General features: G+C 45.7%; 5 protein-coding genes and 1 long non-coding RNA gene across 8 annotated transcripts; 4 read left to right on the plus strand and 2 right to left on the minus strand.

Moving 5' to 3' along the window:
* Positions 1-112: 112 nt before the first annotated feature.
* On the plus strand, positions 113-6116 carry LOC101063589 (acetylcholinesterase collagenic tail peptide). 2 transcript variants are annotated; one of them, XM_029845135.1, is made up of 18 exons: positions 113-452; positions 880-994; positions 1057-1190; positions 1278-1370; positions 1451-1495; positions 1617-1643; positions 2399-2470; positions 2558-2620; positions 2737-2763; positions 2854-2898; positions 2975-3010; positions 3096-3176; positions 3464-3560; positions 3637-3773; positions 3875-3994; positions 4170-4299; positions 4942-5044; positions 5394-6116. In XM_029845135.1, the coding sequence occupies exons 2-18, from the start codon at positions 892-894 to the stop codon at positions 5461-5463; spliced, it is 1383 nt and encodes a 460-aa protein (XP_029700995.1). In that variant the 5' UTR covers positions 113-452; positions 880-891; the 3' UTR covers positions 5464-6116. The 2 variants fall into 2 exon arrangements, with proteins under 2 accessions (XP_029700995.1, XP_029700996.1); XM_029845136.1 differs by having other exon boundaries at positions 1081-1190.
* A 216-nt stretch (positions 6117-6332) lies between these two features.
* On the plus strand, positions 6333-8341 carry LOC105417153 (peptidyl-prolyl cis-trans isomerase FKBP14). Its single transcript, XM_011609083.2, has 4 exons — positions 6333-6626; positions 6801-6952; positions 7412-7539; positions 7848-8341. The coding sequence occupies exons 1-4, from the start codon at positions 6436-6438 to the stop codon at positions 8004-8006; spliced, it is 630 nt and encodes a 209-aa protein (XP_011607385.1). The 5' UTR covers positions 6333-6435; the 3' UTR covers positions 8007-8341.
* A 216-nt stretch (positions 8342-8557) lies between these two features.
* Positions 8558-13984, minus strand: wipf3 (WAS/WASL interacting protein family member 3). 2 transcript variants are annotated; one of them, XM_029845138.1, is made up of 8 exons: positions 13732-13984; positions 12393-12493; positions 11868-11982; positions 11412-11573; positions 10598-11314; positions 10254-10391; positions 9689-9790; positions 8558-9613 (listed from the first exon to the last, which is right to left on the minus strand). In XM_029845138.1, exons 2-8 carry the CDS (start codon positions 12474-12476, stop codon positions 9573-9575), a joined length of 1359 nt encoding a protein of 452 aa, XP_029700998.1. In that variant the 5' UTR covers positions 12477-12493; positions 13732-13984; the 3' UTR covers positions 8558-9572. The 2 variants fall into 2 exon arrangements, with proteins under 2 accessions (XP_029700998.1, XP_029700997.1); XM_029845137.1 differs by having other exon boundaries at positions 11868-11991; positions 13732-13983.
* A 637-nt stretch (positions 13985-14621) lies between these two features.
* LOC105417152 (proline-rich protein 15-like protein) lies at positions 14622-16489 on the minus strand. Its single transcript, XM_011609082.2, has 2 exons — positions 16111-16489; positions 14622-15819 (listed from the first exon to the last, which is right to left on the minus strand). The coding sequence occupies exon 2, from the start codon at positions 15801-15803 to the stop codon at positions 15423-15425; it is 381 nt and encodes a 126-aa protein (XP_011607384.2). The 5' UTR covers positions 15804-15819; positions 16111-16489; the 3' UTR covers positions 14622-15422.
* A 1094-nt stretch (positions 16490-17583) lies between these two features.
* LOC115251728 (uncharacterized) lies at positions 17584-19058 on the plus strand. The gene is made up of 2 exons (XR_003890258.1): positions 17584-18181; positions 18510-19058. It is a non-coding gene; the product is annotated as an uncharacterized lncRNA (long non-coding RNA).
* Positions 19059-20144: 1086 nt separating this feature from the next.
* On the plus strand, positions 20145-25429 carry oxnad1 (oxidoreductase NAD-binding domain containing 1). Its single transcript, XM_003968974.3, has 8 exons — positions 20145-20305; positions 20455-20572; positions 20880-20943; positions 21045-21148; positions 22989-23130; positions 23688-23933; positions 24044-24152; positions 24304-25429. The coding sequence occupies exons 2-8, from the start codon at positions 20466-20468 to the stop codon at positions 24459-24461; spliced, it is 930 nt and encodes a 309-aa protein (XP_003969023.2). The 5' UTR covers positions 20145-20305; positions 20455-20465; the 3' UTR covers positions 24462-25429.
* The last annotated feature ends 7 nt before the right edge of the window (positions 25430-25436 follow it).

The raw sequence follows: 25436 nt of genomic DNA on the forward strand, positions 1-25436 counted from the left end.
AAAAAAGTATGTATGTATGTATGTATGTTGCGGTCCTGCGCACAACTCGTCTGGCCAGAAGATGGCGCCATTCTACTTGTCCATACCTCTATCAGCGCCATAAGGCGTGAAAACGTGCCGGACTGTAACCACGCTGACTTGAAATACCATTTGTGTCCCAGCTATCAGCGTGCCAGTGACACAAGGGTTAGTCCCAGCTCCAGACCATCGGGACCCAGTTCACTCCGCATAGTGGCCTCTGCTGGCGCATCCAACGCCGAGGCGAGAATAAAAGCCATCTCCCGTCTCAATTGTATTGTTATTGACTGGCGAATGGAAAGAAGCGGTGTCGATAAGGGGATCCGATTCATTAGCAGCGGAACCCAGCAGATGTCAGGGGAAACGGAGACTGTCTGAGGGACTGCAGGTGGCGCATTTTATTGCGGTTAAAGCAGCGCGTTTTCAAGTATAAGGTAAGGAGAATTTCTGCGCATGAAAAGCCTGGCGAGATGGCATTGTTTCCCTTTCACGCACACGTTTAATTCATTATTGGGCTAAAGTAAAAGAGGATGTTCGGCGTAGACGTAGGCGTTGGTTTTCTGCAAACCCCGGGTTGGCCTATTTGCAGGTCTTTTGCGGTCTCGCGCAACGCGCCTACTGTCGATATTAAATGAGTATCACTGGCGCTGACCTCTGCCAGGAGCCTGAGTGGCAGCTGCCACTGTCTAATTCTGGCACAAGGCCGCGCAGGGTCGGCGTGCGTCTGGAATTACAGCGGCGGTCGCGTCTCCTGCTGCAGTGTGGAGCTGCAACAAGTTTATTGACGCCCCCTTCAGAGAGTAAGCGGAGTGTGCGTGCGTGTGCGTGTGTGTGTGTGTGTGTGTGGCTTATGGTGTGTAGGTAAGCAGCAGGATGGAGCTGACCAGGGCAGTGGCGTCCTTCCACGCTCTTCTTTGCTCTGTGTGGGCTGTCTCCCACCACTCTTCCATGAGCAGCACCCTTTTGGACCCTTCAGGTAAGCTGGGTCACCTCACATGCATGTCACAGTGGCGACAGTTGACTGAGGTTCCTCGTCAGTCAGAACGCTTGCGACGTTTTCAGTTTCCGGGCTGCTGAGGGAGCCGTTCAGCTTCGAGCCCTGCTGTCTGATGGCGCCCCCTCCGCCACCGCTCTTCCCTCCGCCGCCTCATCTCTGGAAGCGCGGCGACCCCGTGAGTGTCCCACGCGCGCCGACGCGCGCCTACCAACTCTCACAGCTCGGCCACTGAGTGAAACCATCTTCTCTGTTTCGATTGAAGAGCAGTCAGAGCCTTCTGCAGCCGGGACGGGACCAGGACAAACCTCGGTGTTTACGGGGGCCCCCCGGACCTCCTGGACCCCGAGGTCCAGAGGTAAGAGCAAATTTTCGAGCAAAAGTGATTCAAAAGCAAACTAATCTCAGTTTGGTGATTTTTTTTCCTGATTTTTGAAGGGTCGGAGTGGATTGCCTGGCATTAGAGGCCCAAAAGGGGAGAAGGTGCATGCGTTTTTTTATTGCTTTGAATTAAATCTCCAGTGTATTTTGATATGGGAACATTTTTGTCCTTGTGTTCCCCTCTGTTAAAACAACTCCTCTTTCCTCATTTGTCCTCTCGCAGGGAGAAATTGGACGTCCAGGGTCAAAGGTGAGACATCCCTCCCCTCCTATTTATGTAATTCATCCCCATCTTTCCACCTGTCCTTGGAACATGGAGAGCAGGATCCGTCTGCCTCCGACATTCCATCTGTGCGTCCGCTGATGTGATTAGTCTCCTGTGCTCTCGGCCGTGCTGTAGTCTCGGATGCCGCTCTGCCCACATGACAGCGTTCAATCACATCCTCCGTTCTCTGCCATGCGCTTGCTCCTCACCTCCTCGTTCCCGTCCTTTTCCTGTCTCCTCTGGCTCTTCCTTCTTTCCTTGGCCCGGCTCCATTAGCCCCCAGTGCTGGTCTCCAGCGATGCTGATCCAGGCCCTCCAGCACTCCAGCGTCTGCATTTTAATCTCGCTGAGTGCTTTTGCTTCCCGTGATAAATCACTTCACACAGCAGCGGGTCCACGGTGTCCCTGCAGGCTGCACTTTTAATGAAGGGAAGCTAAATGAGAGCACGCCACCAGCGTGGAGATATAGATACGTCTGCGCCGCAGGAATCTGGCAACAGAGCAAAGCCACTTTACCCTGTGTTGCTTGATACTAATTAGAAAATCCCGGCGGCATTGTTGAAGCTTCGCCTGCTGGGTTCTGTTTTCTGTCTTGTCCCATTAAAGGGATTCATAAGAGATCGATTTCGTTTGCTTTTAATCTGACCCTTCATCGTGTAGAGCATTGCAGACATTATTAGCTGCTTCGTGCAGCCTTGTCTGACCAACACAGAACACTTGAGCATTTTTTCCCCCTGTAGGGTCGCACTGGAGCTCCGGGTCTCCCTGGGAAACCAGGAGTACCAGGATGGCCTGGTGCAGAGGGACTCAAGGCAGGAATTTTCAACACATTTTTGAGTAATCTAGCACCGAGGTATGTCATTTTATGGCAATTTCAACTCTTCTATGAATATCTATAGGGCGAAAAGGGAGATCCAGGACTGATGGGGTTACCCGGACTGAGAGGACCCCCTGGGGCAAAGGTTATTTGCATATTTAACACATTGTTAGCATGTGTTAGCAAAGGGTAACAAGTTTGTGGTTAAGTGTTGAATGGTTTAATTAATCTGCTGGTCATGTTCCTCATGTTTTGACACAGGGTTTGCCTGGTTACAAAGGGGAAAAGGTATTCTCAGCACCCCTGCTAGCAGTGCATGTTGTTGCTTTAAAACTACAGGGGAAATAAATTAAACGGACTCTGTTTTCATTTGTAAAGGGGTCTCGTGGTGAGCTTGGAGCTACAGGACCAAAAGGCGATAAGGTGAGGTACATATTACTTCCCTTTGACCCACGATTGTTTTATCTATGTCTCAAATTCTCATTTAATGTGTATTTAGGGGACAGTCGGTTTGCCCGGCATGCTTGGACAAAAGGTGAGAGTGGTTCGGTTCACACTGTTGATTAAACTGATTGTTCCTCAGTTTCTCTGTGGTTATTATTTATTTCCTTCTCTGATAGGGTGAGCAAGGACCAAAGGGAGAGCCAGGAGTCTCGGGAAGGAGAGGGCCCACAGGTCGGCCTGGAAAGAGAGGGAAAGAGGTACAAAGGGGTTTGGATCTGTGCATAAGATGCATGATGGGTAAGGATGTTCCAGATTTAAACACAGGCTAGGGTGGTGCAGCAACACTGTTATGCCTTCTCATTTTGCCTCCAGTTCTATGTATAGACTCACTATAGTAGTAGAATTACAGGGGTAGCATAAACATTGGCAGCTTAAATCTTCTCACTCACATTAAAGAGAGGAGAACCCATAAAGGAACCAGATTATCTCAGCTATGCACACGTGCTAGTGGTATGTAGGTCACCTTTGGTGTGTGTGTGGACAGGGAACGAAGGGCCACAATGGGGCTTCTGGACCCAGGGGTCCTCCAGGGCCTCCAGGTCAACAGGGTCGACCAGGGCCGCCAGGTCCACCTACCACAGGTGCTCCCGCAGATTGTTGTTTGCAGCGTATCATAGCTTCTTACCTCAACATTGTGTCGTGTTGTTTGCTTTACAGGCCTTTTTTCAGTTGGGGAAAAGGGGGAAATGGGTCTCCCCGGTCCACCGGGTCATTGCGAATGTGACTCCAAGGTCGCTAACAATGCTCCCTTTGGAAGCTACACACACCGGAGCCCATTTGATAAAGTCCCCGCAGTAAGACCCCGCTGCGTTAAAACCGTACAGAATATATGATTCTATACTGAATCCCTTCGGCTCTCTTGCTGTCGGCTGTGTGCACGTGTGGATGTGTGTAGATCTTTGTGGTGAACAGCGAGGAGGAGATGGAGCGCGTGCATTTGGTCAATGCAATAGTGTTCAGAAAGGACCAGAGGGGGCTGTACTTCAGGGATAAAGATGGATGGAAGCCCATACAGGTAACAACTGGAGTTACATAATAGGATGTAATGTGGGGAAAGTGCTCCTGTCTGTGTTGTGTATGTTCTGGCTGGTTGGGCCAGCGAGCAAAGGCATTGTTTCTAGTTTCCATTTGGTGACTGAAGAGGTTGCAACTGAGTGCCCTCGTATATTGTTTCTTTCTGTCATTTCCAGCCCTTCCAGCCATTCCAGTCCACGGAGAAGGTCCAGGACAGAATCGGTGCGTGCGGGGATGGAAAGGTGCAGTCCCAGCATGGGGAGGAGTGCGATGACGGAAACCAGATCGTCACAGATGCCTGTCTCAGTACGTTGACCTTTGCACGGAGAAGCCAAAAACCTTCATCGATGCAGTGATGAAGCATCACTCAGGAAAATAGCAAAATTGCTATCAATAAAAAAAACAACAATTAATACGTTCAGATGTGAAACGCACCGAATTATCAAAAGTGATTTTCTGGCAATAAAAGCATCGTAAGGTATACGTGGGGTCTGCCAGTTTTAAATCTCATCTGATGCCACGTTATTGCCAAAGAGCCAAGTGATAAATAAAAAAATGAGGTGTCAGAATCTCAGAAAAAACACGCTACGTCATCTGAAAATCGACAGAACCTCCAAATTACGGCCGAAACAGTGCTTGGCTCCAAAGAGTATTTCCCCAAATATAAATACTTAATACCCCACAGTGCCCCACACTCTCTAATGCCCCACAAGTGCGGATAAAAGCAGCAAGTGCTGCGCAACCTTTCCTTGATCTTTCATTTACCTCATCTGTTTCCCCACTGCGGTCACATCCTCCTCCCGCTTGTGCTCAATTAAATTAGCAAGAAAATGCTGTATTGGCATTTCTGAAGCCTGCGGGAGTGCCAGAGCGATTAATAACGTCATCTCTCCCTCCCTTTCCTTCACTGCTCTGCTCTCTTCTTCGACTGACTCTTCCTCACCTCAGACTGTAAATGGGCCTACTGTGGCGACGGCTACCGCCATGAAGGGATGGAGGAGTGTGATGGAAAGGACTTTGGTTATCAGACCTGCAAGTCATATCTTCCCGGGTATGTCTGCCAAACCACTTTTGTACCACACTTTTCTATTTGCAGAAAATGCACCAGATCTTAGATATGACGGCATAATTCAGGGAGGATGGAAAAAAGTGACTTAATTTTACAAAGGTGGTTTTAAGCCGTTTGTGTTGTTTTATTTCACGTCAACGTGGATGAGATTTATTATAGTATCAAGTAGCCAATATTATTTTATCATATAACATGAAGATATTTTAAAAATGAGTTTGGCATGTTTATTTAAATGTGATTAAATCACCCTCCTTGAAACTGGTATAAAAAAAGTATTTAAAAAAATACCACTGGATTAAGAGTTATATATTATATTGTATGTCCTACTCAGGTCCTTTGGGCAGCTGAGATGCACTGACTCTTGCCTCATTGATTCTACCGGCTGCAAGTATTTCACCTGAACTGGAAGATGAAAACAAGCGGCGTTTTTCAGACTTTTGAGGCTGCTCCTCCCGACTGCGGGGAATGTTGCCAAAGTCTCTCCCTGTAGAAAACAACTGAAGGACTGAGAGAGAGATAGAGTGTTAAAGAGGTGCTCCTGTTCCCCCTCTGACCTCTCGTCAGGTCACGGGATTCAGATTTGAACAGACTATCTCGCCCGGAGATTAAATTATTTTGTTTGTATGGGCCTCAGGGAGCAGCTTCCTGTTACTGTTACTCCATCGACTGCAGCACTGTTATGGACACTGGAACCTTTCCACTTAACACATGAAATAGTTATGTACTGTAGGTATGACTTGTTGACTGTTCATGCAGAAATAAGCTATGTTGTGAACTTATTTATAAGTATCAGCAATATTTCTATAGTAGCATCAGAACCAGCCGTGCAGATGTTTATTCATGTTGCATGTGTGTACCAGTTGACAGCGGTTTGCTTTTACCTGTTAATGTATTTAATACTGTGAATGCGCACAAATATCCCAAAAAGGAATGGCATGAAAAATAATTCTCTAGATTCTACTAAGTGGAAGTTCTGCTTGCATGAAAATAAATTTGGTAGAACACTGTACTGTAATAAACAAGTGGCTCGTGTGAAAATAAGCTGGCTTTAAAAGAGGTTCCTCAAATTATTTAGTGACTTTAAACTACGAAGTTATATCATACTATATTTATGAATGCTAAAAGCATAGTTTTTTCCTGCAAGAATGTCGTGCCTGGGACTGAAGAAGTCCGTGCAGAACAACTTCCGGTGGGAAACCCGACCAGGAAAAGGCAGCCTCTGTGGGCGGGGCTTAGGAGCCGAAACAACCAATCCGCTGTCGACCTGCGACGGCTCGCGTGATGAAATCTGCCACGTCGGTGACAGCCGCTGCGTCCGCAGCTGCCTCTCCTGCAGTTATCCTTGTTTTCTAAAGTTTGTCTATGAGTAAAACATGCTGCTGACCGTGCTCAGCTGGTCCATCTCTCTCCTGGCGGCTTCCTGCGGGGCGAAGCTGCCCGATCCTGAGGTGAAGGTAGAGGTCCTGCACAGACCCTTCCTCTGTCACCGAAAATCAAAGTATGGAGACATGCTTCTGGTGCACCATGAAGGATATTTTGAAAATGGCACCAGATTTCACAACAGGTACGATCTTTTCCCGCTTTATTACATTTGATGCGTTAAAATTTTGGATGAGTGCGACTTAGAACTTAGAATATTTTTTCTGTACAATGTGTTGGAAAATGAAATCAGAGATGCAGAAAGAGTAACCATGTTTTAGCTTTTCAGCAGCACTTTTTTCCTGTGTTTCTTTCCCAGTCGGAGCGATGACAACCAGCAGCCTGTGTGGTTTACACTGGGCATCAAAGAGGTGATCAAAGGTTGGGATAAGGGCCTGCAAGACATGTGTGCTGGAGAAAAAAGGAAGCTGATAGTACCTCCAGCTCTGGCCTACGGGAAGGAAGGGAAAGGTGCAGCACTTGTGACTCTCTAAAATGCACAATTTGTCATGTCAACCATGACAAAATGGGATTATTTACCACCGGCATGGGCAACATTTAAATCACAGGGATGCAGATTTGCTCATGTGCTTCATCAGCTTCACGCTAACCTAATCCTATTGCACGCTATGCATGTCTATTATGTCCCTGTCCTGTTTTAAATGACTTTCTATGTCTTTAACTCCAATTCAGCCATAGGGTTTCACAACATGGAGCATGTCAACAATATTTTACCCCTGAGACTGAACGTTCTGGTAAGCGCGGACGTTAACATGTCTTCCGTAGTTCCCATCCTGACGCCACAGCATGTGTTCAAAACCTGTTCAAACCTCTTTAGTCAGATGTGTTGTGGTTTGAAGCCTCGCTGCAGTTCAGGCAACATCGTCTGACCTTCTGACCTCTCTTTCTGCGACGATCCTTCGTGGCCAGGCAAGATCCCACCTGAGAGCACGCTGACCTTCATCATTGAAGTAATGGAGATCAGAAATGGGCCGAGGTCACACGAGTCCTTCCAAGAAATGGACCTCAATGATGACTGGAAGCTGTCCAAGTATGAGGTAATGGCAGGGCTGTGTTGCTTATCATCGCCCTGAATTTTGACTAGATTGAATCCATCAGTAATTTCCTGGCTGGATGTGAAAATGGCTGGAATTTGAAAGCCCGCATTGGAAGAATGGACCAAATAAGTCTGGTTAGAAGATATGAAGGCTATAAGAGTAAGAAGAGCATGAAAATACAGTTTATTTACCTCCCCAGGAATACATGAAATGCATACAAACTGGCCATTTATCCCCAAAAATGTATAAAGTAGATGTAATCTTTACCAATAGTTCCCAATCACAGCATTATTTTCTCTGTGTGCCAGGTGAAAGAATACCTGAGGAAAGAGTTTGAGCGCCATGGCTACCCTCCCAACGACACCTTACACGAGAACATGATGGAAGATATATTTGCCAAAGAGGATGAGAACAAAGACGGCTTCATATCCTCCAGAGAGTTCACGTACAAACACGATGAACTTTAAAGTCTCTCTGACATTGGCGTTTGGGGTAAATTGTCGGGATTATCTGACCCTCGGTTTTAAAGAGCAACGTTTGGGTTCGTGTGGTGTGTGACGTCTTCCTGTGTGTGTTTGTGTGGGGCGGAGCTGTCTTGTAAAAACAGATCTAACTTTAAACTTATTTGTTGTGTTCTGCTTGTGCTCGTCATTTACGCACAGTTTCAGGTTACGTTTGTTTGAAAAGTGTAACGCTTGTTTGCCCTTTTCAAGTTAATGTAAGCCAAGCTGTAGGTGTTCTAACCACTGTGCTGGAGGCTCGAACGAGAAAATGTTCTCAGTGAATAAAATCTCAAACTGTTTCTTTGGCTGTGGTGTTGGCAACAGACCCACAATGCAATAATTCTGCTGGGGAACTTTTACTTTTTGGATGATTTACCAATGAGGCGTTAATTTATCATTCTTATTTTAAAATACAAAGTCCTGGTATCGCTGCTACGGTGTAGTAGTTCGCGTGGTTCATCGGAAGGGGGTGCTGTTTAACAAATGTTCGTACACTGGAAGAAAATACCCCCAAATCTGACGACGTGACTTATTTATTTTTCAGAATAAAAAAAATGCAAATACGCAACAGCACCATTGTGTGAGGGTTTACAGGACCTCAGAATAGCAAAAACTGCGGTTTTTACAAGTATTTCACGTCACAGTTTAAAACCAATAGGTTAAGAAACAAAATGATTGTCTTGGTTGGACATTATTAACTGATAATAAAAAACAGTGTCACATCTTAAACCCTCCCCACAAAAGATATTTAAACTGATTCACAACTCTTATTCCTGCAACAAAATATCACTACTTCTTTACTTCAAAATGAACTTTTCGCCAAACCTATTTTAAGAACACTTCTAATATCTTTGGTATAAGTGTCTTTGGCTTCCCTAATGCTGCTAAACAGTTTTAATCACATATTACATTATTTGTTCTCAATCTAGGCATAAAATGTGCTTCAGACTTTTTAACTCCAAATGACAAGAATACTGTTTTTTTTCCTTACATTTTATAATAAGCATTTTGTTATCAAAATGGGAAATTTTCAAATGATACAAGAACATTAAGGCTCTTGAGTTCTCTATGATCTCCCTGATGCAATAGAGATGCTGCTGGAGTTTCTGGAGTGCTGTGATACGGCCTCCCCCATGGCGTCTTTGTGAAACTGAGACTTAAAATGTATCACCGTATCACAGTTTCATGCATGCTGTCTTAAAAGTTCCACGGCTGGAATTGCAAAAGTGATTTTGCAAACACTTGCAAACTGTGTTGAGTCCTGTTTAACACGCCTAATGGGAGACAATGTCCCTGCACATTAGTGTGTGTGCTGCACATTAAAATGAGGAGAGGGAGGGACCTCCTCCTCCTCACGCACATTCAAAACATTCCATACTGGTAAAGGTCAGAGGTCACATGGATGGGACTCTGTTTGACGCCTCCTCAGAAATACGCTAAGAACATACGGACCCATTAAAGTCCGTGACAGCTATTGAACTGTTAACATGTGGTGGGGGGGGGGCTTGAAGGAACGGGTGAGGCCCTGACTCATCTGAGGTGTGTCCTCATCCCAGGAGGTTTGGGGTTCACTGAGGGAAGAAAAGGGAAAACTTGCAGCTAGGTGACGCTGGAGTGGAGAAATGAGGAGCAGATCGTGACGGTACCTCTGTTCTCTTTGCTGGGATAGATCCGAGGGAACGGCTTGAACTCATCTGGTGGGGGTAAATCTTCGACTGGGTGGAACTGGAACTTGGACTCAAAGTCGTCTGTCAGAGGTGGATATGAAGGCAGACAGTCCATAAGTGCAATTCTGAGTAAATTTAAAGGCTTTTATGCTCTGTTACTCCACCGGAATCAAATATACTCAAATCTCATCTATCTAAAGCTAACCTAGCTATCTGAACGTGCCGTATATATATATATATATATATATATATATATATATAGACATGTATCTTCTACAGGACGTTGCTGCACCAGAGTCCAAAATAAATGTATTTTTAAATCTAGTTATTATTAATAATAAATTACCCAAAGAATCAAATGATGCTCTAATCAGTTACAAATCAATTTGGATACTGGGGCTGATATTTTGTTGATAAGTTTGTGTAAACAGTTTATATGGTAAACCCATCTAAATATATAGATGTATACACTTATTATTTTAACATCCAGGTATTTGCTGATGCAGGTGAGTTTATGAGTCTGAACTCTATCACGTTGTCTCACCCAGGCTGTGCAAGTGTCCGTTCCTGAGACTTGTTGGAGGCAGAGGAGGTGGCGGTGGAGGGGGAGGAATGCGGCAGGACAACTCCGTGGTGGGGGAGCGTGCAGGAGGAGCTGGAGGAGGTGCCAGCCGCCCCGCACCTGTTACCATGGACAACGAGAATACGGGAGTCAAAGAGGTGTGAAACCTACTGTACATGTGAATGCTTTCAGAAGAAGTGAGACAGAGGAGTCGTCGAGGCACATTTTTAGACAGGTTCATCAGCCAGGTCGAATATTTGCTATTTTGCTAAAAATAAAACATTTGTTTACATTTAACGGGCCAATCGGGGTCCAGTACTGCCTACCTGCACTTCTGGGGACAGCAGGGGGCCGCCGGGTTGGAGCATTGCAGGGGTATGAAGGAGGTAAAGCGCGCAGGGCTGGAGAGGGCCCTGCGGCCGATATGGGTGGGGGGAGTGGGAGGTTGGTTGGATAGCTGGGGGCCAAAGAGGCTGGGAGGGGTGGTGGGGGGGGAGCTCCTAGTGTGCTTTCTCGGAAAAAACGCGTTGGTTCGGGGTGGATGTGGGGAGGCGGCGGCGGATAGAAGCAACCTGAAGAGCGATCCCCGGGAACATGAGAGGGAGGTTGGTAAGGAGGCGGCGGTGGCGGCGGAGGGGGGGTCAATGGTTGGGAAATGGTGGTGTGGTGGTGCTGAGCAGGGAGCCAGGTGGGCTTGGCGGCCTGCGAAGGAGGCAAAGGGGGAGGGCAGGAAGGGAGGGGAGGAGGCTTGCTGACTGGGCGGTCCTGGAAAGATTGGAGCACGGGAGGCGGAGGTGGGGGTGGGAGACAGGAGGGCGGCACTGCTGGGGGTGGAGGGGGACAGGCAGCAGGGTAAGGAGGGGGGTGCCTGCCGCCGTGAGATGGGGAGGCCGGAGCAGAGGCCGTGGAAGTGGGCTGACGGTGGACAGCGCTCCGTAGCTCCACCGTCTTGTGAGGAGGCTCAGGGACATTCCCCGAGTCAGCTACTACAGTGGGGGGGTTCCAGAGGGGCTTCAGAGAGGTGGTGGAGCTCGACCGATGCACTGGAACAAACACAGGCGTCCTTCCCATCAAAGGCCTATTCATCAAAGCACACCTCAACCAAACTTGCTTGCTGTTGGTTTATAATTGAGCACCCACCTGGGGTCTTTCCTGCAAACTCTCTCTGTCCTATTGGCTTCAGGGCTGGGAAGCCTCCAGCGAAGAGTCCACCCAGAGAGGGTCCAATAGGCGTCGCACCTCCTGACGAGCCCTGAGAGGGCGCAGCATGACTCGGTGCATCTGCAGAGCTGGCCTTGGGCTCTGGGAGTGAAAACATCGGCATTAACAATGAGCCCTACTGGACCTGGTGGCGCTACTGCAAAACTGACTCAAAAATTGCCGCTTGTGAATTAATGGAAAGGGGTGACAGAGGTGAGGGCATTGTAGCTGTTTCCTATACTTATCAGCTGCAGGGCATTCCTTCCTGAAGCGCATGTGTGTATTCTGCTGAACGGAGCAACAGAAGCTTTTTTCCGTCACAGCTACTATATACACAGTTGACACGCTATTCCAGATGGGCTGGGAATATTTTTAACGTGGTAAAATGTTACTTACTGTCGACAACGGGGGCACTGCGGTCATTGACCTGTGTGACTTTCCGGAGCTTGGCTCCTTTCTGGATATCGGCCAACAGGGCATTCCTTCCCCCTCCACCACCACCAGACTGGGGCTTAGGGCACTGTCAAAAAAAAGGACAAAAACTTGTTATTTTTTTACATCCCTTTGCCAATAATTCTGACATACCAGTGCGCTGTTGCTTTGTGGATGTACGCACATGTATAGAAGCAAAGCAAAAGCCAAAAACAACATAATTGGCCACCATCAACTGACCTCTGACCTTTAAACTGAATTAAAAAAGGTCTGATTAAAAAAAGAAAATGAGGAATAAGCAGGCCCGGCAACGGCAACTCGTCTTATTTGAGGACACTGAGCCGGCCGCAGAAATATAACCCTTCTCTGTTACTGAGTGTCTGATCCCCCGTGGTGGATGTGTAGCGCCTGGATCAATAATGCACGTGAATTGCAGGACGGTTATTGGTCAGAGTGGTGGGAGGGGACAGTACAGAGGGGCACACGTACCTGTGGCAGCGCAGCACTGGGAGGTGGAGGCGGCATGGGGGGAGCCGGGGGAGGGGGAGGAGGAGGGGGAGGTGGGACTGGCATGGCGGGCCCTCAGACACCTGCAGAAACACACACAGTTACGACGCCGTCGCGGACACAGTCGAGCTTGTCCTTCCTGTGGGGTCAGGGGCGGCCTCCTCGGCTTTTGCCGCTGTTAAAAAACAGGAAGGCGCTCCCTCCAGAGAAATCGGATACACAACGACACCGCCACCTCAGTCCCACCCACCCACCCCCCCCCCTTTCCCAATTGCCCTCTGGTAGAAGAACAATGGCCCCTGCTGTGTGAAGGGGAACAGACCTCTACCCTCCGGTCCCTCAGTCAGGAAACGCCACAGGAAAAAGCAACAGTGTGCACACATTGTTCCTTATCCAGGAACGGCCGCGTGCGGCACTTCTCGCGTTCCTATCATAGAGGGCAGCAGCTGTCAAGGAACGGCTCCCGATTCCCGACGATGTTGCCAATGTCTCACGTGTCTTTGGAAACCGGATGCGCACCGCTGGGACCTCCACCCAAACTTCTTGACATCATGAAATCTTGATGAGAAGCAGGCCACTGTGACTGGGACGGATCGGAAAGCTCTGTTTTGCTGCGGAAAACACGATGCTCCTCCTGAACGTCTAAAAAAATAAATAAAAGCACAAGCCGCGTCGGAAGGCTCTGTCCAGGTCACATGTTCCTGGCCCTATAGCTTATCTTACAGCCTATAAAATCCATGACTGCCAATGTGGTTGATGGCAAAGGCTTTTCTGTGTCAGCTACTGTCACTGACAGTCTTTTAATCATAGTTAATAAAGTTCAACCATGTCAGCTAAACATGATCGTGTCAGAGGGAGAGAGAACAATGTGTGCCTTCCATCTAATCAGTCTGACCGTCATGAGTCGCTATTTCTATCTTTGTATCTGTCAGCGGCCTCTGTAACACTAGAGAGTGGGGGTCTTTACTGGGTGCCACGGTTGGCCGTGCGTCCCAGGGAAACAGGTGGGACACCTCTCCAACCAGTTGTTGGTTGTCTTTAACCTGCATGTCTCGTTCTTCTTCCTTCTCCAGCTGAGAAGTACCGGCCACCGCAGCTTTCATAACAGGTTTGTGCGGTTAAAAACGAAAGATCAACGCTGGGTCCATATTTCCACAGTAGCTGCATGTGGAAATATCTGTCTAAATGTTATATACTTCAGAAGAAAACTTTAAAAGTAAGACAGACTATGGGCGCGCATATTTTACAAGCATACAATACTTGATTAGATATTTCATGAGGTGGCTCCTTGCAAACTGTTACTACAGTTTACGCGTCTTACCTTCGCAAGACTTTCCCAAATCCACCTGTTTGCGCGCAAAACGTCGGCGAGATCAAGCGCAGCAACCTGGTCTCATGGCGCACCCTCACTGCACCTCAGTCAGACACGATTCCAAGTTCTCAAAGGAGGGGAAACTGTCGCTTTGGCTCCACGAAACTTTGATTTCACTTTTTATTCATATCCCAACAGACGGGCCACGGTGGTCCTGCACAATTGCCTGCCTGTTTACAGTCTATTTTCATTTGCGCACACTGCAGGAGGCTAACAGACTAAAGCCACACCTCAACCGACCCACACTCATCACGGGGACCAATTGGGAGAGACGGTAGGAGGGGGTGCAATCAGATATGTTTTGGGCAAGTTTCACATTTGGGATGTAAAATGGTTTGTCTTTTTTAAAAGAAATATAATTGCTTTGGGACCTGTAAATAGTACAGGACTGCGCCAGACTCTTCTTTTCAGTGTAAATTTTATGTACTGTACTGTTTTTCGCATCGTACCGAGAAATGTCGCCCTCTTGTGGCTATTTTGTATCATAAGGAAAATTTCCAGAACGAACCAGGATCAAAGAATCTGTCAGTCAATGAACTGGCAGACACAATAAAAGGATCCTGTTGCATCACATCTGAAGCCCAGGCTACAGTGGGACTGTATTTACCTTGTTCAATAAACATGAATGCAGACACACACACACCTTGAAGACTCCAAAGGAATGCTGTGCCACAGGTGCACTCCTCCCTTCAACTAACAAATCGGTGTGATTAAAGCTTTCTTTGACAATCACTGCTTAGGACAAAATGAGAGGCACTAATCACCCGCTATTTTTATTCAGAAAAGCCTGCAATTATTGTCTGTGCTGATTTAAGAAACACAAGCACACACCCACACAATTGGCTGTAGCAATTAACACATTTATTGCTCATATTGTTCCCTTCATTTAGTATTCACAAGTGGTCCGCACATATTGTAGTGTGTCACCTTTGTTTTGGACCCATATTTCTTTAGAATTTATCCTTCATGTGTGTTTTAAGCACTCTGCTGCCCAGAACTGTGCATGACACAGAGCCACTTAAGAACATTCCTTCTTTTTTCTAGTTATTATTATTACAGAGGACAACATTTCAAACCTTCATAAATATCCTTCTAAGCCGGAAGCAATGTTTTAGCAAAAGCACAAATTAAAAGAGCATCACAAGTAACGTGCATTGATGTACATACATTCTTAATACAGAAACAATGTAAACATCCTTTCTTCATGTAGAGTACTGGTGGAACGTGGAACCCACTTGTTTTAAAGGGTTTGGTTCATTTTAGAAGTCATAGAGCTACAACGCTGGACATTTATGACATGATGAGCTGAATTCCTGAGCTTTTCTGCAAGGTTTGATTGAGGGAAATTGCAGGAGTAGTTGATTAACCATCACGAAGAATAGAGAATGCATTCGTCATCGTTCCGTTCAGGCAAAAGGCCAACAAAATGGTCCAAATAAGAAACATCTAATCTACCACACCTTATTCCATCAGCTCTGGCCTAACAGTTGAACTGTTCCTTGTCTTCACCCTCACCATTCAGCAGGCTTCAGGCTACGCCAAATGAGATTTAAGTACCTTCGTGTACCCAAATCTCCCCTTGTTTTGATTTCAGACCATTATTACAGAAGTCTTTAACCACCTCCTGCTCTTTCTGGCCATCATCGTATCTCCTCCTTCCCGAACGCCGCATTCTCGGCATCTTTGTCTTGTATGGGAAGGCTGGAACGCACCCTTCGCTTCTCCTTGAATCGACCCGAGCGCGACACCTTCATGGTCCTGCGACAGGTCTGCTCGTTAAAGACGGACTCCAGCAGGGAGTCGTCGTAGGTGTCGTCGTTGAAGCTGTTGTTGGACTCCTGCTGGGACCGGCTGGACTCGGCGTCGGTGCCCTTGGAGTTAGTGGTGGCTGGCTCTTTTGGCAGTCGTTCAAAAGGGTCAAAGTCGGGTTCATAAATGCGGGTGGATGGAGCATCCTTCGTGCTTCCAGGCTTCTTCTTCGGTAGCAGTGCCTTCCACCACTTGGTTCTCTCTGTTGTCATATTTGAATGCAGCTGGCTGAAACAGGAACAAAAATTTAGTTCCCAAAATCATTATGTCAACTAGTAACTATTTAGCACTTGAAAACAATAGAAATTATTATATTCTTTGAATCCTACCACGGACTCCTCTAGTAACAATGATTTATGCACATCAGACAACAGTTCAGTGACTAATCCCAAGAATACCCGCTGTAACCATGGTTACATTCTCTGTAAAACTGGTTTAATGAGTGCTGAGAACACAAGCAAACACAAGCTGTGATTCAAAAGTGAATGAAGCGCAAATTACACGCGCACGTCCTCTCACCTGAGCTTCAACAGGTGTCCCCAGCTGTCAAAACCGAGAGATTTAACCTGTCACTATCAGACTTTAAAAATCGATCTGTCACACAAATCCCAGGGACTCCAATTCATATGAGAGCAAACAACGATGACAGCGGTCCTTTAAGGGGTCTGAGTAGCATCCATTTTTATGTTCGAACTAAGCTTCCGGCCATTTCATTTCGTCCACCGCCCAAAAGATAAAGTTTGTCCTTGATTGCTCTCGCAAATGATGTGCGGCTTTCTTTCACGAATCCTTGGGAAAAGTGCAGTTTATAAGGAGCGGCTGCGGTCGACTGAACCAGCAGGTTTCCGCCTGCGAAACTCTTAAAACAGAGCACCTGTCCTCGCGCCGGATTGGACGAGCGCGCGCGGTCGGTCACGTGACTCTCGTTCAGGTGAACACAGAGGGCGGGACCTGCGGTTGCCTGGTAACATACCCCTTGGGAACTTGCCTTAGTGACGGATTAAAAAAAAAAAAATAGGGCTTTTGTTATCCGCCGAACCCAACCCAACCTTTGGTACAGGTGTTTGGGCACTAAGTGACAATGAGTGTCGGATGGTTGTTTGTTCAGCAGCGGTATTAATAGCCAAGAGAGTCAAGACTCAAATGAGCTGAGCGGAAAACAACTTGAGATGAAATAAGACGTGGGGTTGAGGTGATCTGGGGAGGTCTGGGAGGATGTGTTTGCTGCGCCAGACCTGCAATTTTTGACCCTCTCATTGAGGGTAAATAACTTGGCTTGGCGCCAGTATCACCTGTCCAAGTAACGTAGGCTACTTCCGGAAAACTCTCAGGAGTTTGGCTGTGACGTCAGTTCCATTGACTGAATCTCTGAACAGCGTCATAACAGCATCATCCCCCCAGATTAACTCTTTTCCTCACTCTAGCACCTTTAAATGAGCAAAGATCATCAATTGAAGGGGGAAAAGGGTATTTTACACCACACTCATGTTGTCATGGGCCTAAATTTCCAGTCACCTGGTAGTTTATTTCCAATTTAAAGCCATTTAAACATGATCATCTCTCAAGAATGCTTACACCATATTAAGGTAGTTCTACTATTAATATCTAAAGAAAGTTCACTGGATCCATGCGCTGACCATGCGCTGACACACTCTCACTCTCTCTCTCTCTCTCTCTCTCTCTCTCTCTCTCTCTCTCTCTCTCTCTCTCTCTCTCTCTCTCTCTCTCTCTCTCTCACACACACACACACACACACAGTATTTTAAAAAGACAAGGATTGTGTCCTTGTCTGACTATACCATACTAATGTTATGATATAATACATATCTATGGTGTGTATTTCCCCAGATTTGTAACACACCTGTCCCAGTCTGCTCTGCCAAAATCAGAACTAACTGTTCCACCTGTCTCGCTCTTCTCGCCCATCAGTCCAATCTCACACACCTGTTTGCCCCTGTATTTAAACCCCAGATTTTCCACACACTGCCTGGTATGTTGTGGTTGCCTCGTGTCCAATATGCCAGTGCTCGTTAATGGTCTGAATTCCTGTTGTACTGCAACTCTGTCTCCTTGCCCAGTTCCACTTCCTTGGGACTGTTTCAACAACTCTACCATCGGTGCAATCGGTTCCAATTTCAGCCCGTTACGACTTTCAGAAATTTGACCCTGTTGTAGTTTGTGCTGGTTTACGTCTCAACCAACGTGACACCTGCTCCCAGCCTTCACTTTATTTTTGTTGAATGTTGCATTTACAGTGAATCGACTAAATTTCCTTGCTGCATTCATGGGAATAGGGTTCACATAAGGCTGGTGAGGCCTTTTGACCTGTGATGTTCAGAAATTTACTATAAAAAGGGTGGATGTGCACACACAACTGATTTGCCAAGTTTCACCGCATTCTTTTGAGGAAACCACTCACTGACGGAGATGTTCCTGGTACGCCCACGAAACAGTTTCTGTGCAGGTCTGAGCCAAGAAGGAAGACGGAGTCTCAGTTGATAAGATGCAGAAACAGAGAGGCGGAGGAAACGGGGAATGCCTTTTGTCCGCAGTATTCAAAGTGAAAGTTTTCATTCAGAGGGGGTGCATGGTGAGTGCATTTCTCCGATTCCCTATCTCAGCTGAAACCAAATAGTTTAGAGTCCACGATGCGTGGTGTGGAAACGTTGGCATGGAAACAAGCAAATATATTAATACAAAGCCAACTATGGCCTTTATTCTGACCTAATCTGTTGTGTTGATTTTTGTGAGAGCAAAAGTAAAAATTCTGAGTTATTCTAAGTTATTATTTTAAAATCACATGTTAATTTTAAGAATACAGCCTGGAGGTGTTACACAAAAGCATATTGATAATTGGACTTTATGCCAGCTGGGTTCACGCCATCTCAAATCAAATCAGTGTTCTTATCTCTCTACAGGTAGTCTCACTGAAAGACAATAATTCACTTAAAATGGAGCTGATTCGGAAAGCTCCTGGGCTGCTTTTAAAGATACGGAGTAATAAATATGAGGTTCTCGACCCCCACAGGACATTTTCCTCCAAGGGCCACGGGCAGACCTCATGGAATGTGGCCGTGTCATGAGACTTGAATCAATGACCTTGGAGTGGCAGAAAGGCTCATTTTTGTCAGATTGAGCTGCATCATCCTCCTTTACACGAACACTCACAAGAATGCATGGATATACTGTACATCTGTGAGCTGCTGGACTATTGAATGTGAACAATGATTTGGTGCTGATTTTTCTTGTCACACTCATAAAATCATATGTCAGTCATACTCCATGATTGTGTCTGGAAGCTGTGTATTTTCCTCATTGATCAACACCATGGATATAAATGTTGCTATATTAGGCTTGTGTTGGCAGGATAATATGTTTAGAGAGACTTGCAGGGAGACACCCTGAATGTCCCAAAGTGAGTCATTAAGGGTGCATTGATACATACATAAATACTTGTGCTTTCACATGTGACGACAATAACACGCTGGCATCATGCATGCGCCGTATGCGTACAGGTCCAGTAGGTTATCGCGAGCAGTATGTCTGAAATTCTCAATTTGTCATTGTGTTCTTTTGAATAACAGGTTGAACAAAGGCGTGCTTACCATGGGAAAAAGAGCAGCCAGTTGGACTGGTAGAGTCGGCTCACAAAAACCTCCTGAAGGAAGTAAGTGGCTACTGTATACAGGTGTTCATAAAAGACATGCACGGACAAGGTTTAGAGGACCCTTTAAACACAGCATACAGCAGAGGTGCACAACCGAGTGTCAAAACACACAGGAAATACAAGCATGAATGCAGACACACGGTTCCTGACAGAGTTTGGGTGAAGCGGTTCTGTTACACTCTTCTGAAGTTTATGACGCATCACTCGATATGTTTTAGCTGAAATTCACAATCTTAGCATAAGATAATATCTTTCAAACTTCAAAAACTTGAGACAAGCAGCTGAAACTCTGGGCTTAACCTGTCATTATGTTACTAAACTTGAAACTGCCAGGAATGCAGAAAGACATGTGACGATTGCTACTCAATTAGCTGTGTTTTTCTGGTATTTTGCTCTGTTGCTACATAGGAACAGACTGGAACACACGGGCAACAACACTTGCACACAGATGGGTGACTGTTTTGAGTATTTTCACCAGAGTACTTCAATACATCTTTAAACACAATAAAATCACGCTTTAAAACACATCTGTTTAGACTGGCCTTCCCCCTATAAATGCATGCATTTTGAACATAGTATTTATTTTTTATATTTAAGATTAAATGTTTTCAAGTATTTCATCTCTAATCTTTAAAAGGTGACACTGAGAGCCATAAAATATTTTATTATTATGGTCTTAAACTGCACCATATACCTTCCTTGTGTATAATGTTCATGTAACTTATGTTTCTATTTCTGTAATGAAATAAAAACTGGTTTTAAATCACATTATTTCTTAACTTTTGACGAATAAATCCCATTCAATTGAATTGTTAATAATTGGGTGTTAGGGTTTTATACGCTGATCGTACTGAAGGCGGCGCTACTGGTTAGTTATCGGATCAAATTAACCCTTTTGACTGAAGAAGAAGAACGCTCACGCGTAATGATCAACGAAGAAGACGTTTAGGTTCTGTCATGTAATGATAACATGACCAAGGTTATACTGAATATTTTGCCTCAGCTTTATGAATATAACCTAATTAGATTACAGTCTTTCTTATTCAGGTAAGAAAAGAGCTCAGCATTTTATTGTTTTTCTTGTCTACGTTAGGATTTCCTGTCAGATAGTAAACGCCGGCATTGGCTAGCTACCTTCTTTAGCCAACTGGCCACATAAAAATAACACTGGATGTTCTCCTGCTTTCTCAAATCAGCTTCGTCCGCGATGACCATCCCGTCTGTGTGGTCCTCCGCTGCCCGACGCTTCAGTCTGCTGTGCCCGGCACCGGCTCCTTTCGGCTGTCGGCTGCGTGACCCTGGCATCGTGGCTCGGTGAGATTTATCAGAAATCTACCGGCAAAACTGGATAGTCGCTCCTGTCCCATTTCTACAATTTGATCTTATTCCATTTTCAAAATGGAAGCTTTACACAAAACTTTAGTAAACCTGCATTTTCCTGCACAAACAAACCAAACAAACCAGGAGCACAGATGAACAACTGTTACTGTTATTTTTCCACTGGCAGTCAGGACAACACCTGCCTGCTGTTTTGGACTTTAGTAGTCATGACACCCTCCTGAGTGGCTGTTGGCAGGTAAATATTTCATGTCAGTGACTAAATCTTTCTCCTTTTTATTAGACATATGTCATCCAAAAGGAAAATGGACCATCTAGAGAGAACAGCAAACAACTACAGACAATGTGTGAGTTGATCAGCTGTGCCACTTTGTCATGCTTTTGCTTGCTGTCTGTCTGTATTATCCAGTATGATGTTTTGTGTGTGTTTTGTGTGATTTCCCCACAGGCTCTGTATCCAGCACAAGTGTGTGGCATCATAAACGAATCGGAGACGGTGAAACGGCTGAGAATAGCCGCTCATCCAGACTTCCGTTTCAAAGCAGGACAGTGGTGAGCAAACATCGGCATTCTGCATAGCTTTCTTTTTAGTCGCGGTTGTTGTACTTAGGAACAATATTGGAAGGTTCAATAAACCCATTTATTCTCTAAATCGAGCAAAATCACTCAAACAACTTTAAATGTAGCAATTCGCACCTCATATTGTTAGAATTTCCCCAGTAGATATTAAGTATTTAAGGCTGGATCTGGTTTGTACTTGACAGAATATTTAGAAACAAAATAGTCTCCTCAATTAAAACTATACTTTGTAGTGTTTATAACCTGATTTGTTTGGACATGCCAATTTGGGTGAGACTAGATCCACCTAATAAAGAAGCCGATTAATACAATAGTCAATGTAGATTTATGGCAGAATTTTTAGACAGATCTAGTATGGAGTGCACCACTGGATTAATTGTCTACGTATACATATTTAACTAATAGACTCATAAAGACACAAACCATTTGTGCCCCACAATAACGTGTAAACTTGGAGAAAAACTATTAAAAAAAAAAAAGTGACTGTGTGTATCCCTCGGGGACACCACTAGGTGGCACCATTTAACTTCTCTTAATTTTCCTGTGTGTTGCCAATGAATTTGAAGGAAATACAACAAAACACGACAATTGTAAATCGATGTGTCCAACCAGTTCATGGGAAATATTTTAGGACTTATGTTTTGTGCAAACGTACAAATGCTCTAGCAATAGTTGCTGTTGAGCTTTCACCGATCAGGAACAACCTCAACTCCATTTTTCAGAAATAGGTGACATTTTTATTTAAAATTTTATTTTATTTCAAAGCAGCCTGTGTCTGACTAATGAGTAACCTGGGGTTACCCTTCAAGTTTAAGTGACATTTCAGTGATTGCCTTACAATAAAACGCACAAATGAAGAGCTGTGTTGTTTTTTTCCATAAAAACTTTCTACATCAAGGCAAAGTTATTTTTCAATCTGTGTCTTCCAGTAAGGGCTGCCAGTTATAATTAGAGTACTGTACTCTGCACATGCTGTCTTATGTACGGAGCCCATACTGTAGGTAGGCGGTGGTGAAACAGAAAACTGGCAGCCAATTGCCCTGCAGCGCGATAATGAATGCAAATAGATGGAAATTCTCGACTTTCAGTGTTTCAGTTGGAAAAAAAAAAGAGAGTTTAGTTGTTCATCTTCAGGTGGGAGCGGATGAGGAGGTGGTGGGTGGAACATATGTGTGCATCTGCACAATAGATTCATATTCATAGCACATTTGAGATTTGAAGGTTCACAGTCTCTCGAGTATAATAGTGGGTCATTGTCTTGATGGAACATTAGCCCAAATGTTCAGACTTACCGCTTCCCTTTGTTGGGCTACTCTACGTTGGTTAACGATGGACGAAAACGACCGCGGTTGGTGGCTGACTGGGACACTGCTTGTTGTTTAAACTTACCAGCATGCAGTTTTCCCACCTGGATTGGTTTTGTTGGTCTTTCTGGAATTCACTCCCCTATTGACTGAGGTCAAAGGGCACCACGCTACCTGCATTCACCCGCCTGTGCAGCGCGAGTTGCTATTCTTTAAAGATCCACTGTTTTGCCATTCACGTGGTCAGGACTGGAAAAAGGAGTTGCTATTTATAATAAAATGATTCTCACATCTACAACAGGATCCATTCTTCCTCCATAGCCTGTTGCCTTAAGCTAAAGTAAAAATATATGTTCTAATCAACACTGGATGCCCAAGAATGACAAAGTGAAAAGCACCTCTGGGTCGACTTCTGGTTCTTCCTTGTCAGAAGAATTCAACAGATTGTTAATAAAACCCTTGAGCGGTTAAATGTATTCTAATAAAATGTATCATGCTTGTTTGCTCAGGGTGGATTTCTTCATCCCTGGTGTGGAGAAGGTGGGAGGGTTTTCCATGTGCTCCAGCCCGGGTTTGTTGCAGCGAGAAGGCATCATCGAACTGGCTGTCAAATACAGCAAGCACCCCCCAGCACACTGGGTCCACACCCTGGTGAGAAGGCAACCCATTTTTAATTAGCTGCTCACAAGGAGATGCAGGAGCTCCAAGACCTGGACACCAGTAGGAGTCTTAATCCCAGTTTGGGTGAAGTTTGCATCGACGTGTGTAGGAGTACTGGGATTCCAGAGCTATTTCAAGTGGGTCGGGTTCAGCGCTTTTGCCCTTCTCGGCAAAAATAACATTGCTGACTACGATGGGAGGCACAACGCTTTAAAACCAGCCGTGTAAACACGACCATCACTCCTGTCCTATTAAATTCAGCACTCTTTTTTGTTGTTGTTGTTGCAGTTCTTTGATGACAACCGTTAATAAATCGCTTTGAGCTGTTGCGTCGCTGTTTATGAGTGTTGTGACACATCCAGCTCTCTGCTCGGGCGCTGTTTGATGTTAGTTCTACATCAAACGCCTGATTATTTATTGGCCTTTTAAAATGTGCATTTCAACCTGTGAGGAAAGGTAAATGTTGGCAGCCAACGTCTCTCTTATCCTCTAAAATACATTTTCTTTCTTTATTAATAACAAGTCATATGTATTCTCCGTTTCCTCAGTGCGCTGTGGGCTCCCAGGTGGCCATGCGTGTGGGCGGGGACTTCTTCTTTGACCCCTCGCCGTCTGACCCTGCTGTAGATGTGCTGCTAGTAGCTGGCGGTGTGGGAATCAACCCCCTCTACTCCATCTTGCTACACACTACTGATCTAATGCATCTGAACCGTTCCTCTGGCGGCCGGGACTACAACATCGGCTCCGTCCACCTCAGCTACAGCGCTAAGAACACCCAGGAGCTTCTCTTTAAGGTCTGACTGAAGAAACAGGTTCTGTTTCCTCCTGCAGAATCCATGTGTGTATCTAGAACACTGCAGGCGCTCCTGTCGCGGGGGTGAGCAGCTACTGTGTGTGTTTCCAGGGCTCCATCGTCGAGGCGTGTCGGGAATTCCCTGACAAGTTCTCCTGTGATTTCCACGTCACGCAACAGAGCACAGATGTCGACCCATCCCTCACGCCTTTCCTCAGCCGTGAGTGGCGCTCAGGCGCAGCATTTCCGAACTTCTCCTCCTTTGGCAGCGATGATTTCTAGATTAGTCCCCTTCTGTGATTGTCAGTGTAAAAGATGGAGAAAACGATGCTTAGGTCTCTTGAGTAGCTGATTGGGTGGTATCTCCCCAGGTGGAAGGATCACGGAGGAGGGGTTAAGGGCTCGCGTGGACCCACAGAAGACTTTGTGCTTCCTTTGCGGGCCGCCGCCCATGATCGAGCAGCTTTCCAAAACTCTGCTGGACTCTGGACTTCCAAAAGACAAAATCCTTTTTGAGAAGTGGTGGTAGAAGCCCCTCCTACCTCTGACTTTATACACTGAAACCTTCAGTTTTTACTTTGTGCCGAAACATTTTTGTTGAGGGGGAGGCCTGTATTACTGGAGAGCAGAGGAAGTCCCTGGTGGGCGGGAGTGCTCAGCTGGTTGAAGTTAACCCTCCGATCTCTGCTGCTGTCATCCGTGCCTTATTCTTGAACAACTGCTGGGGCGGCCGCTACTCGAGCCAGCAAAGATTACATTTAATTTCTCACGAGGAAAACCGAACAGACTGTCAAATCCACCCCCTTTTTGATGGCTTGTTGCTGAATGCCAGTGTGTTCCTCATCCATGCAACCTCTAAATGTAGTGTACATTTCAGACACATTTGTAAGGTTAATCCCAGATAAGATCAGAAAAGGTAACCAGAAAGAATAAAAAGATAAAAGCATGATCTTTGTGCTAACCCTGGCGTAGAGGATCAATGCATTTTACAGTTTGATTCACCCATTTTGATACTATCAAGCCTAATTTTATTGCTTTTAAGTGGAATTATGTATTTATTTGCAGAGATAAGGAGTTGATAGTTTGGCTGTAAGAATGTCTGTTTCTCACATTTTCCCCAAAACTTCGCACCAAACGTATTTTTAGAGTCGACAATCGGCAATCTGCCATGTTTTGGCCAGCATCTCTGCCCCACCCCACCCCACCCCCCCCCCTCCCCCTTCCCTCCTTTCTCTCAATCGCACATGTTCACACACCCGGAAGCGCTCCTCCATCTCGGGACGGAGAATATCCCACAGCGCACAGTAATGGAACCTCCAGGTGGTCTCCGATTGGCTTGGATCTCGGAACATCCCTCGGAGATGGTTGCGAGCTCCTTGTGGTCTGTCTCAGCATGGGGGCGGTCGCACGATTGAGACTCCTTTGGAGTGTCAATACGAGGAAAAGGGTTAATGCTGGTAACATGACATTTACAGGAAATAAAGGAAATGGAGGCAATCTTTTT

The sequence above is a fragment of the Takifugu rubripes genome, chromosome 12 (assembly GCF_901000725.2).
Source record: "Takifugu rubripes chromosome 12, fTakRub1.2, whole genome shotgun sequence".
NCBI lineage: Eukaryota > Metazoa > Chordata > Actinopteri > Tetraodontiformes > Tetraodontidae > Takifugu > Takifugu rubripes.

What these genes read in the sequence shown, in the direction of transcription:
- LOC101063589 (XM_029845135.1), top strand. Translation starts at nt 892, where the DNA reads ATGGAGCTGACCAGGGCAGTGGCGTCCTTCCACGCTCTTCTTTGCTCT. An exon ending in GAGGCCCAAAAGGGGAGAAG is followed by an intron (nt 1,496 to 1,616) that starts GTGCATGCGTTT and finishes GTCCTCTCGCAG; the next exon opens with GGAGAAATTGGACGTCCAGG. An exon ending in TGCAAGTCATATCTTCCCGG is followed by an intron (nt 5,045 to 5,393) that starts GTATGTCTGCCA and finishes TGTCCTACTCAG; the next exon opens with GTCCTTTGGGCAGCTGAGAT.
- LOC105417153 (XM_011609083.2), top strand. Translation starts at nt 6,436, where the DNA reads ATGCTGCTGACCGTGCTCAGCTGGTCCATCTCTCTCCTGGCGGCTTCC. An exon ending in GGCACCAGATTTCACAACAG is followed by an intron (nt 6,627 to 6,800) that starts GTACGATCTTTT and finishes TTTCTTTCCCAG; the next exon opens with TCGGAGCGATGACAACCAGC. An exon ending in GGAAGCTGTCCAAGTATGAG is followed by an intron (nt 7,540 to 7,847) that starts GTAATGGCAGGG and finishes TCTGTGTGCCAG; the next exon opens with GTGAAAGAATACCTGAGGAA.
- wipf3 (XM_029845137.1), bottom strand. Translation starts at nt 12,476, where the DNA reads ATGCCAGTCCCACCTCCCCCTCCTCCTCCCCCTCCCCCGGCTCCCCCC. An exon ending in CCAGTGCTGCGCTGCCACAG is followed by an intron (nt 11,992 to 12,392) that starts GTACGTGTGCCC and finishes TTTTTTTGACAG; the next exon opens with TGCCCTAAGCCCCAGTCTGG. An exon ending in TCCCAGCAAAGAGAACAGAG is followed by an intron (nt 9,614 to 9,688) that starts GTACCGTCACGA and finishes TTCTTCCCTCAG; the next exon opens with TGAACCCCAAACCTCCTGGG.
- LOC105417152 (XM_011609082.2), bottom strand. Translation starts at nt 15,803, where the DNA reads ATGACAACAGAGAGAACCAAGTGGTGGAAGGCACTGCTACCGAAGAAG.
- oxnad1 (XM_003968974.3), top strand. Translation starts at nt 20,466, where the DNA reads ATGACCATCCCGTCTGTGTGGTCCTCCGCTGCCCGACGCTTCAGTCTG. An exon ending in CGTTTCAAAGCAGGACAGTG is followed by an intron (nt 21,149 to 22,988) that starts GTGAGCAAACAT and finishes TTGTTTGCTCAG; the next exon opens with GGTGGATTTCTTCATCCCTG. An exon ending in CCCAGGAGCTTCTCTTTAAG is followed by an intron (nt 23,934 to 24,043) that starts GTCTGACTGAAG and finishes GTGTGTTTCCAG; the next exon opens with GGCTCCATCGTCGAGGCGTG.